General features: G+C 45.7%; 1 protein-coding gene across 1 annotated transcript in view; it reads right to left on the bottom strand.

Annotated features, from left to right (window-relative positions):
* Nucleotides 1-3,877, bottom strand: part of Clic5 (chloride intracellular channel 5) — a 96,862-nt gene extending 92,985 nt beyond the window's left edge. Inside the window, exon 1 of the mRNA XM_075980686.1 lies at nt 3,442-3,877. Coding sequence (XP_075836801.1) covers nt 3,442-3,504 — 63 coding nt within the window. The 5' untranslated portion in view covers nt 3,505-3,877. The remainder of the gene's footprint in view (nt 1-3,441) is intronic.
* Between the last annotated feature and the right edge of the window lie 8,859 nt (nt 3,878-12,736).

The raw sequence follows: 12,736 nt of genomic DNA, 5'->3' as shown, positions 1-12,736 counted from the left end.
GCCTTGACTCTCCATAGCAAATCAGGGACACCCAAATCCAGAGACACTCTACCTGCCATACAACTTAAGGGAAGATGGAAGGTAAGACATGTGTAGCAAGCTTCCTTGCAAAGCACTCTTGCCTGTATGACCCCATGGAAGTTTTACAGCAAGTTGGTGGTGACTGCATTTGCCTAATCAGAGCACCACATGTTCTCAAAAACCTGGTCACATCTATCCTCAGTCTAAGCACCACAATTCCCATCACTCTCGAAGTATCTTGGTTTGGACAATGACTTGTTATCATTGTTAGCTTCCTTGCTATTAGTTATAAACACTTTTGGCTAAAGGAGAGGCCAAAGAAAATTAGGGAAGTTGAGTAATTTGCTCATAGTCATCTAGTTCGTTCGAGGCAGAGAGATGCCTTGGGAGCAGGTTTTATGTAACATCAAGAGCCCAACTTGTCAGAATAAAGTCTAAGGGGCTGCCGGTGAAACTCAGTTGGTAGAGTGCTTCCCTAGCATGCATGAAATCCTGGTCTCCATCCCCAGTACCAAGCAAACTGGGCATGGTGCACTCTTAGCATTGAAGAGATGGATGTGGGAGGATTGGGAGCTCAAGGTCATCTTTAGGTACTTAGGGAACTCAAGGCCAGTCTGGGCTACATGATAGGCAGGAAAATAAATAATACAAGGACGGACATATCAGTGTCTGGGGAGAGACGGGACGTATAGAGTATGATGTGTCAGACCGAGGATTGAACCTGCATGCTGTCTGTGGGCTGCTTCAGAGCACTTCACATGCCTTCCCCCAACACAGAATTGCTCGGCGGTATCATGACACAAACCCTTTCCTCGTAGCCTTGGGTACCGAAAGGGAGCATACCTCAGTTCACCAAGCGCTGTGACTATAAGGATCATGAGGTCCTGTAAATCATAGTTCACTGTTTTATTCATTTCACATAAGAGTGAAATAACCTTCATGAATAAGGATGTGAGGGCCCAATGAGATCATTTCCTTCCTTGAGCTCCACATGACCTAAGATGCTGCCTTTCATCAGTATGACGACGACTATCACTGCAGGAGAAACAGGTGATGGCCTCGGAGAGCAAGGAAAGGGAACAACGTAGAATCTCAGGGAGCAGTAGGGTGGAACGGCAGACTCAGTGTTATGTGAAGTGGAGGTGGGGGAGTCTTTCACAGGCTGCTGACAATGACCAACATCACTGCTCCAGGTAGGGCCTCCTCTCTGTGAGTTACTTCAAAGGGACCAACCCACATTCCCTGTGAGCTACTTCAGAGGGACCAAACCACCCTCCCCTTCAGAAAGCACGTCGGTTACCCAACACCAGACCTCAGAGACATTCTTTCTGTGGAAATCCGGAAGGGAAACTTCAGATTTGGGAAAGTCTGATTCTGCAAACTAATCACCCTCTCCCCAAAAATGACACCGCTCAGAGCGGCAGCTCCACTCTAGACTCAACTGGTTAAGTTTAGCAGACGGAGTTTCTCTGGGTAGCCTGGCTGTCCTGGAACTCGCTCTGTAGACCAGGTTGATTTTGAACTCAGAGATCTTCCTGCCTCTGCCTCCTGCATGCTGGGTGAACCACCACCGACCTGACTGACCCAGCTTTTGTGTATACTCTGTTACCATAACAGTAACTAGAAACTAAAAAATGAGAATAGGGGAATCAAAACAGCTCTGCCATCAATCTGGTCTTAGAGACCAAGGCCTGCTTGCCTCCCACTAATTGCTTCTCTTTAGAGAAAAAGCAGATGACAGCACAGATATTCTAGAATTCTCTGGGGGCTACTTGAGCTGTGGAGTAAGCTTTTTTTATATATAAATAGACAAAATCTCTGAATGCTGCCAACATGAAATTCCAAAGACACAGGTAGAATTGGTCTCTGCGTCTGGTAACAGGGCAAAGGGCTCCTTTGGCTTAAAAGAACCAATTTGTGTTTGAAATTTCCCTCAGGGAACCTGACACCTTGAAGTCCCTACTCCCAGGGAAGCTGAGCAGGTGCAAGAATGGCTCTCTTAAGGAACACAGCAAGCTGTGTGAAACCTCTGTCCATTCACCCTCCCAGCTGTGGGCCTGGGCGCCTGAGCTGGGGGCTCCCCGTGTGGATCCCTTGGTCACATCCTGTCCAGCCTGGGAGGCGACAGGGCCCTTGTTCATTACCTAGGTCGGCCGCCAGCACAAAAGGAGATCTAGATCACTTTGTAGACACAAAATTACTTGTAACAGATTATATATTATTATATTATATATAATATATTAGATATATATTATATTAGAAATTCAATATGTGTATTGAATAGTGTGTGTGTGTGTGTGTTTCAAAGATGTCAAAGAAGAAAAGATTGCTGTTCAGGTTTACACAAACCTAAAACTTTCTACAGAAGTCTGCGCCATTGGCTCGGAAGGGGTGGTTTGAGCAAACTGACATCTTTCGGCTCCCAGGTTATATGCACGCCCTTTAAGCGACAGTGTGTTCTCCACACTCAGCACTCTGTTCTAGGAAACTGCCCTTGATTTTATTCTCCTTTGTGAAAAGTTCAGGTGATCAGGCAGCGGAGCTCTCCCCCTCCCCCTAGTCCTGGCGACTCCGCCTGCACAGAGGCTGCTTTCCTCCCGCCTCAGGTTTCCAAGTTTCTGCTTCTGCAGTGTCCCGCAAGGAGGGCTGATCAAATGTTTCTGCCCATGCCCGCGGACCTGGCCTCGTACTTCTTCAGCAGCTTGCAAAAGAAATACAGCCTCTGTCTCGCTCCTGCTCCTGCTCACAGAGCGCCCAAGAAGCTTAATCTGGTTCTGCTAGACTAGACGGTGCTGCTTTGCAGCCCTGACTCAGGTTGACTGGCAGGTCCCCTGGTTACAAAGACTGCCCCACAGAATCATAATGACAATGACAATAACAGCGGGGAACGGGTGTTCACTTTCTACTTTCCAAGCCACAAAACAAGAAAATAGTTTTGCGAGCTTCACTGTTATTTTAGTCTTTCTGAATTAAAAAAAAAAAAGGAACGGTGCTAGGAAATGCTATTTTTGCTTTGCCAAAGATCATTTTTATCAACGTTCCCCCCCCCCCCTTTCTCCTCCTCCTGCTCCTTCCTCTACTGTAGGAGAAAAGTTTACTGGTCCAGCCAGGTCCTCCTGTCCCTATATCTGGGGGCATCCTTTAAGATCAGCCTGGTCAAGGCGACCCTTGGAGTCCAAGATCCATGGTGGTGACCTGCCCTACAGTGTTTCACAGACTGCGGGTCAGCTCTCCAGGAAGACAGACACCTGCCAGGTTGAAGTTTACTCCATCCTCCCGGAAACCCCTTGCAGAACCAGGAGGGCAGGGCCTTGGGCTGTGCTCCCTAGGGAGGGTCCCTAGTCCCAGAGGGATCTGCGCCCTGACACTTGAGATGACGACGGAGCCAGCACTGAGAGAGGCCCGCAGATGCCGACCTACCTTCACGAAGAGCTCGATCTCGGGGTCCCTATCGTCCCCATTAGCTGTCGCTGAGTCCATCATACCGTCGGCGCCCCGGGCCGCGGTCCCCGGTCGGAGAGGCGCCACCTCTGCAGCGCTTCGGGCTCCTGCTCACGGTGGGAGCCTCTCTTCTCAGTGCTGTTTAATTTTTTTTTTTAAGGCTTCCAGTCTCTCATCAATTTCCTCAAGCAAGGACAGCGATGTCTGGGAGATCAGTGTCTCAGGTGATCCAGGGAAAGAACCGACTTCAAGAGCCAGCAGGGGGCTTAAGGGAAAAGCGAGCTAAGGGATTGACAACAGGTCCCGGGAGCAACAAGTGCCTGGCTGCTGGGAGGTGTCACAGGATCCGTGACTGTCAGCGATCCCGCGCCTCCGCCGGTGCGCCCAAAATAGACCGCGGCCGCGGGGCGGGGTCAATCCGGGCGGGGACTTGGCGGTCGGGAGGACGACACAGTGGGGAGCTCTGCATGAGCTGCCTCCAGTCACCCCCAAAACCTTTCAGTGCTCGAGGCTCATGCAGAGCCTGGGCAGTCCCAAATGACCAAGAGGACGTCCTACAGGGGGTAATGAGACACAGAGAGGGAGCCAGGGACAAGAGGAAGAGGTGAAGAGCCCACGGCTTCCCAGATTTTCTAAAGTATACATTTTTATTTTTTTAACAAAACAATTCAGCTAGACCAAGTTATTCTAGTACCAAAATTACGTACTTGCAAGGCAGGCAGAGTCCTGGGAAAAAGGAAAGAAGGGAGATCCCGAACTCGCAGCATTTGCGTCTTTGCACTGAGCAAACAGAGAAGGGGTGGGGCAGGAGCCTGTGAGAGGCAAAGGGGTGCGCCAACCGGGTCAGGGGTACTGGAGTCAGGGATCCCCGGCTTTCAACTTTATGGGTCTCCCCTTTCCCCTGGCTTTGTTTTATTTTCCTCTGCTTTCTATTCCTCTCTCTCTCTCTCTCTCTCTCTCTCTCTCTCTCTCTCTCTCTCTCTCTCTCTCTCTCTCTCTCTCTCCTTTTTCTCTCCTTTTACTCTCCTTACACACATGCACACACATCTCAGGCAGACCAGACTGGCCTTTGACCTTGAATGAACTATGTAACTGAAACTGAGCTTGAATTCTTCATCTTCCTGCCTCTAACCTCCCAATGGCTGCTTACAGGTGCATGCCACCACTCCAAGCTTTCTTTATTGTATTTTTTGTGTGTGTGTGGGGGGGTGTTGTTTGTCTGGTTTGTTGTGCAATTTTGTTTTGTTTTGTTTGTGAACTATGATGAGGGAGATACTCACATCCTTGGGTATACAGCTAAATGTATTTTCACCTTCGGTTACCAGATGAAGGAATAAAATGTTAGCCACATCACCAGTAGTTCTTGATCCTTTTTTCCCCTGCTCCTCCCCAGCCAAGGTAACCATTACCCAGACTTGAACTAGTCTAAGGTGAGAGTTAGGGTTAGTGGAGTGAGGTTAGTGACCCTGGTTTCTTTCAACCCTAACGACAATGGACACATTTCCCTTGGATGTATCCTTAGGAGGGAGGTGCTAAACCACAGATTCTCAGGCACTCTTGTTAAACATTGCCTTGTGGTTTCCGAAAGTATCTTTCCCTACCTTTTGTTTCTTTTAAAAAGTAGTTGTCGAGCTGGGGAGAGGCTCAGTGTGCAAATCTCTTGCCAGACAAGCTTCAGGCCTTGAGTTGGGCTCCACAGCAGCTGTGTGACTATTGGGCCTGCTTGGTGGCCTGTCTCTGCTCTTAGGGCTCTGGAGGTGGAGACCAAACAGACTGAGCAGTCTGAACTCAGTCTGAACTGTGGGTTCGGGTGAAAGACCTTGCCTGAATCTAAGACAGAGAGCAATCCAAGAAAGACATTGGCTGTCTTCATCTTTACAAATGGTGTTATTGGCCTGATTTTATAGTGGGGAAACTGAGGCATAGTAGACTTAAGAAACTTGACTCTAGTTATCAATCTAGGACATGGGGAAGTCAGAATTTGAATAAACTGGTATTTCCTCCTCAGTTACTCAGCTAACTGTGTCTCTCACACAGTGCACACGGAACTGAAGGAAATGAGATCTGGTCCTAATCAATGAAAAGTAAAATCCATTTCAGTGAAGTAGTCCTAGAAGGCAACCTCAAGGCTGTCACACGAACTAGGCAGATGGAGGGTTTGTGTCTGAGTTTGGATCTGAACTGTCACTTGACTCCAGCCGTAGCACTATTGGAACCTCTAAGAGGTGGGGCCTACCAGTAGAAGGCAGTTGGGTCACTGGGGCCATGTCCTACAAGGCAATTGTCTTAGTTACTTTTCTATTGATGTGAGGAGACACTGGGACCAAGGCAAGTTATTTCAAAAAGCACTCGATTAGGAGCTTGCTTACAGTTTTAGAGGGTCCATGGCAGGGAGCATGAAGCGGACAGGCAGACTTGGTACTGGAGCAGCAGCTAAGTGTCTACACCTCATCCACGAGTTAGAGGCAGAGCAAAATCAAGACTGGACCTGGCATGGGCTTCAACCACACTCTCTACAACAAGTCTACACTCCTAATCCTTCCCAAAACAATTCTGCCAATTGGAGGACAGGCATTTAAACATATGAACCTATAGAAGTCATTCTCATTCAGACTATCACAGGAGTTAAGCAACCATACTGATCCGTCTTTTTGCCAGCCTCCATCCACACAAGTCCCTGTCATTGTGTGCAGTGTTACCACAGGTCCTAAGCAATGAGGCTAATGGATGGTGGACTATAGAACCTCTAAAACTGAACCCAAATAAACCTTTCTTCTTTTTAAGTAGTTTATCTCAGGTATTTTGCTATGGCACAAAAAGTGGACTAGCACAGAGGGGCTCCATGGGGCAGCACACAAAGGGCCTTCTTCACACTGTAGGGATGGGAGGAAGGAAAGGCTACACACAGCACAAGCTGATGCAGCTGAAACTCCCTGGTCATGTTTCCGGTAGGTAGGTAGAGGAGGACAATGCTATGGCCACCATTACAGACTCCAAGTTCAGGCATTCCCTTCCTGCTGAAGACAGCACCATCATGGCCGACATGCAACCCTCTGGGCACTTAATCAGGATGAGGTTCAATGTCTCGGCTCCTCCTTGCTTTCAGACTTACATCACAGAAGCCTTTACACAAGCTGTCACCTTCACAGCTGAAACTCTGCACCAGTGATGACAATCCCTAGGGTAGGACCCGGGTTACAGAGGAGTCTGGGGCTTTCGCTGTGTCACACCTTCTGTGAACCGGAGTGTGGGAATGTCTTCAGATTACATCAGCAAGCACAAACAAAATTAGAGAGAAGAAAGCCTTGGGAGATCTTTTAAATGGAAAGTCCTTTATGGGAGCTTTGGATCATGCTCTTGCCTAGGATCCAAGCAATGCATGGGATGATCTTTCTTTCTGAATCTCAAGCCTGGCACAGACATATTGGAAAACAGGAAGTTTCTGCTTATTAATATTTCTTGAAATCATCACCCATGGCAGCCCTGCAAACAACTCATAGTTTAAATACAATAAACTTTCATATTTTTTCTGGTTTTTATGTGTATTGTTGGTGTATGTCATTTGTAGGTACACACAGAAGTCAGAAAAGAGAGACAGATCCCCTAGTGCTGGAGTTACATGAGATCATACACCACCTGACCTGGGCGCTGGGAACCAAACCCAGGTCCTCCACAAGAGCAGGAAGTGCTCTTAACTGCTAAATGGTCTCCCCAGCCCCTTCTTGCTGTCCCACCCCACTTCAGGCTTGGCCATCAACTATTTTTGTACACTCCATAGTATGGTTGATATAATGGCTTTACTTTTATACCCAAATGTTATGGCATATTGCTTTAACTATATAAAGCTATGTTGCATATGTTTGTGTTGCAGAATATTAGCTAGGTAAAGCTGTGTTGCATGTGTATATGCTGTATTTGTCTCGCTATGTAAAAATGTGTTGCAATTTTACCTTGCCTGTTTACGGCACCTGATTGGCCCAATTAAAAGTTGAACAGCCAATTGCTAGGCAGTAGAAGGATAGGTGGGGCTGGCGGGGAGAGAGAATAAGTAGGAGGAGGAATCTAGGCTCTCTCTCTCGAGAGAAGAGCATGAAGGAGAAAGAGAGGCAGATGCCTGGGGACAGTCAGACGGTCACCAGACAGACAGACATGGAGTAGGACATACAGAATGAAAGAAATGTAAAAAGCCCCAAGGCAAAACACAGATGAAGATAAACAGGTTAACTTAGAATTATAAGAGCCAGTGGGACAAGCATAAGATAAGGTTAAGCATTCATAACTAATATGAAGTCCCCATGTCATGGTTTGGGAGCTGGTTGGTGGCCCAAAAGAAAGCCTGCTGCACCCAGCGCTGCCCAAGCAAACTTGCTTAGAGCCAAGGGCAGCTTTGACAGGCAGAAAACACTTTACTTCTCATGTTAGCCCACATCATTATAAACTCAGCACAATTTTTAGATTAGGCTTTATCAGGAAAGAACTGCAAAAAATGCTTTTAGTGTTCTCTTTGCCAGCACACAGGCTAAAATTGGAACCAGAGAGAGGAGATTACCATTGCTCGGGAAACGCTGATATGTGGGTCTCTATAATACCTGTATTTTTGTACAACTATTGAAGAAAAATACAACGTATCTGATATGTTTAAATATATCAGGTTGATTAATTTAAATTCATTAATATGGCAAATGCAACTTAAAGAACAGAAGTTAAAGTGATTTGTGTAATTGTACAGTTCATATAATCCAATTGAAATGCTAAATTGTTTGCCATAAATAAAAAAAAAGCTAAATAGTCCTATTGTAAATCCCAAATAAAGACCTTTATTTTATACAAAGAGATAACAGTAGAAAAACAGATGAGGGCTGGAGAGATAGCTCAGCAGTCAGGACTGTGTACTGTTCCTCCAGAGGACTGGCGTTCAACTCTCAGCACCCACATCCTTTGGCTCACAACCTAACCTGTAACTCCAGCTCCAGGGGCTCTGAAGCCTGTGGCCTCCGAAGCACCCACATACATATGCACAGCATCCACCAACAGAATACACATAATTTAAAATATACCATTTTCAATTTCAGATAGAGAAGCAGAGAGCTTGGACGTTGCTCTAGCAGGGGTCCCGAGTTTGATTCCCAGCACATACATGGTGACTCGCAACTCTCACATAACTCCCAGGTATATGCGTGATGCACATTCATACACATAGTGGTACAAGCATGCAAAGTAGCATTCGGGAAGCAGAATGGTGCATGTGTGTAATGGTAGCATTCAGGAAGCATAGAAATACATGTGTGTGATGATAGCATTCGGGGAGCATAGAGGTACAAGTGCAATGAAAGCATTTGGGAAGGCTGAGGCAGAAAGATTAGGAATTTAATGCCATCTCTGGCTACACAGCAAGTTCAAAGCCAGCCTGGGACGTGTGTGTGTGTGTGTGTGTGTGTGTGTGTGTGTGTGTGTGTGTGTAAGAGAGACAAAGACAGAGAGAATCTTAAACATGTATATAACTGATAATAACAGAGGCTCGATTCAGATGAAAGAAAAGTTTATTGGTCAGAAAAGAGAAAGAGACAAGAACACACTTGCAATCAGAAATTTCTGATCTCCTTCTTATTAATTGACATTTCGACACCTCTGTGAAGTCATAGAGAGACTTGGCAACACTGTCTGCCAACTTTACATGGCTAACATTTGTGAACTCTTCTAGGAAATGGTCACCAGTATACACATCATTCTCAAGTTTGCAAGGAAACTCCACCAAAGGACCATTGGTGTGGGAGGTCCTTCTCTCTATGTGTTGCTTTCATTGGTTAATGAATAAAGAAACTGTTTTGGACCTATAGCAGGGCAAAACTTAGCTAGGTGGGAAAAACTAAGCTGAACGCTGGGAGGAAGAAGGGTGGAGTCAGAGAAGATGCCATGGAGCCACCGCCAGAGTCAGACATACTGACTTACGCCACTGTCACATGGCGATACACAGATTAATAGAAATGGGTTAAATTAATATGTAAAAGTTAGCCAGTAAAAAACTAGAGCTAATGGGCCACGCAGTGATTTAATTAGTACAGTTTCTGAGTGATTTTTTCGGGGCTAAGCGGCCCGGAACTAACTAGCGGCCTTCCTCCAAAAGACCATATTCTAGTCACAGGAAAAATTCTGATTTAAAATGAAAATGTGTCTTATGGCTGTTATTGAGTCAATTAGATTGATGTCAGAAAGGCATGCTCCCCCAAACCAAATGTTTGTAAATTAAGCAATATAATAAAAGAAAATCATTGACCAACACAAAAGCCTTAAGGATAATTGGAAAATAACTTGAGCTGGGTTGAAATGAACATAGAGAACATGGAAATTTGTAGGGTGCAGCTGTCATGCTCACTGGATGAAAGTGATTTAGTAGGAAAGAAATAAAGTTAAGTCAGTAATCTAAGAGTCTACCAACTGTACCCAAGCAACTAGGGGAGCAAAAGAGTAAGTGTAAAATCAGAACTAATTGAAAGACAGAGAAAGAAATAGGATGTGATTTTAAAAACAGAAGATTTTATTTAAAAATAAAAAAGAAAGAAAGATTTTTTAAAAGCCACAAAGTTGAATATTCACACTCATCTAGAGTTTACCGAGAGAGAGAAGGTGTGTTACTAAAGTCAGATATGAAAGATGGGGCTATCCGCTCACCTCCACAAGCGAGAGGACACAGAACTGCTGGAAGAGCCTGCTTATGAATTATGTATATCACTTATACCACTTCCGCAAATTGTATGGAATCTTGAAAGACAAAACGTAACAAATTCATCCAAAAAAAGGTGGATCTACTTGACAGGCTCGCTCTCTATTAAATGTATTTTATTCATACTTAAGAACCCTTCAACAAGCCAACAGCAAAAGACCTGGAAACCCCAGACATCTCATTAACAAATTCTATCAAACATATAAGACAGAGTAACACCAATTCTATAAATCTCATTCAGAAATAGAAGGGGGGGGGTGTCAAAAGACACTCCAGGATGTGTAAGAAATTTTCACAACTCAAAAACAAGTGAACAATCCTTGTCTAAAAATAATAGCAGAAAAAGATACAGACACTTTACCAAAGAGCGAAACATGAAAATACTCTTAATGTTATTTCCTGGAGGTACACGGGTAAAAAGAGAGAAGCTACAACTTGTCTATTAGGAAGGGTGACTTCTGCTCTTCCGAAAACCCCGAGAGCTAGCACGAAGGCAGCTACAACTCTCAACTTCTAGAACATTTCCGCAGAGCAGTTTAGAAACTGGGTATGACATCAAGTCTGTGCTCGCTGTGTCTTCCCGTTTCCTGGGCATACTTCAAGAGAAATGAAAAGTCCTGTTGACCGAAAGTGTTGAACGTGAATGTTTACACAGTATTATTTATAATGACCACACACTAGAAACAATGGCTAAATGAATCAACCAATTGTAATACACACAAACAACGGCACACCGTTTAGCAGTCAAAAAAACAGAGCTTCTAAGAGGTGCGTACATGCATAAATCTCAACTGTACAATGCTACCTGAAAGGCTGGTCTCAAAAAAGTACACATTGTATAGCTTCGCTTGCATGACATTCTAGATCAGTGGCAGGCAGCAGCAGGCTGGGGGAAGTTTGATTGCAGAGATGTTAGGAAAGAGTTTTCACTGGTGCTAAAACCAATATCCTGTCTGTTCTAGTGGTCACAAGCATCTCTGTATGTGTTCAAATTTGCAGAACTGCATGCCCCCAAAATGAATGTTTCCTGTGTAAAGTTAAAAAGCGTCAAAGTTCTTAAATAATTTTGCAAACTGTAAAGTCAGGTCTAGGAAGACAGTTCAGTCAGTAGCATGTCTGCCATGCAAGCAGAACTCCCTGCGCTGGGTGTCTGTAACACATGGAACATTTTCAAAGGCCAGGCATGGTGGCACGTGCTTGGAATGCCCACACTCAGAAGGTGAAAACGGGGATGCCTAGGACTTGCAGGCTGCCCAGCCTTGCCTAACAGGCAATGAACAAAAATTACCCAAGGTGGGAGGTTCCTGATGAACAGCACCCAAGTTGACCTGTGAGCTACACATATTCACACAGTCTAGACACACACACACACAGACACACACACACACACACACACACACCAGAACACAACACAAAATATATATGAATCCACCATTTTGTTTTCATATCCTCCTTTCCATGCACTCTCTCCTCAAATTTCATCACACCATTAACTTCAGAAATATAAAACAAACTCCTGAAACAGAAAATGAAACAACACAGACAGGAAGGAAAGTATCTCTTGGCTGTGAGTCCTTATGAACATAAAAATGTTAAAAAAAAAAAGAGCATACACACACCCAACATATGTTGGCAGAGTAAACATCCCCCTTCATAAAGGGAAAATGGATGCCGTAGAGAGGAGAGATGGGACCCAGGCAAAACCAAAACACAAGGAAAATGTTAAAGCCAATAGCTCCATGTCTGGTCCCTGGGGCACCTGGTGCCATGATGTGTGCTCCTAGGAACTAAACACAGCCAGGAAATCCATGCCACAGCCTGAGTGTGGGTCTGCTTCAGGTGTCCTCCATCAGACTAACACACACATTTCCCTGAGCTCACCTTTCCCCAGAACCTCAGGGAACACAATGTAGACTCTTGGCATCAGTGTAACAGGAGCGTCTTCCTGTCTAGCCTTCCAGCGCTCCCCCTGTTCTCTCAAATCGTCTTTGCAGTCCAGCCTTCCAGTCAAGTGCCTGCCTGAATCACTCACTAAGCTTCTCTTACAGCATCCTCAGCTTTGCCAAGCCTGTATCCCCATGCTTTTCCACATCCCTTCTACAGATCAGTTCCAAAGGCTTCTGAACAGCAAGACCCCACAGGGCTCATCTACAGCAGGACCCCACAGCATCATCTACAGCAGGACCCCACAGCATCATCTACAGCAGGACCCCACAGGGATCATCTACAGCAGGACCCCACAGCATCATCTACAGCAGGACCCCACAGGGATCATCTACAGCAGGACCCCACTAACATTATCAACAGCAGGACCCCGCAGCATCATCTACAGCAGGACCCCACAGCATCATCTACAGCAGGACCCCACAGGGATCATCTACAGCAGGACCCCACTAACATTATCAACAGCAGGACCCCACAGCATCATCTACAGCAGGACCCCACAGCATCATCTACAGCAGGACCCCACAGGGATCATCTACAGCAGGACCCCACTAACATTATCAACAGCAGGACCCCACAGCATCATCTACAGCAGGACCCCACAGCATC

Source organism: Microtus pennsylvanicus, chromosome 7 (assembly GCF_037038515.1).
Source record: "Microtus pennsylvanicus isolate mMicPen1 chromosome 7, mMicPen1.hap1, whole genome shotgun sequence".
In the NCBI taxonomy this organism is placed as follows: domain Eukaryota; kingdom Metazoa; phylum Chordata; class Mammalia; order Rodentia; family Cricetidae; genus Microtus; species Microtus pennsylvanicus.
The sequence above is the reverse complement of the archived record's forward strand: the minus strand, read 5'-3'. Positions and strand labels throughout refer to the sequence as shown.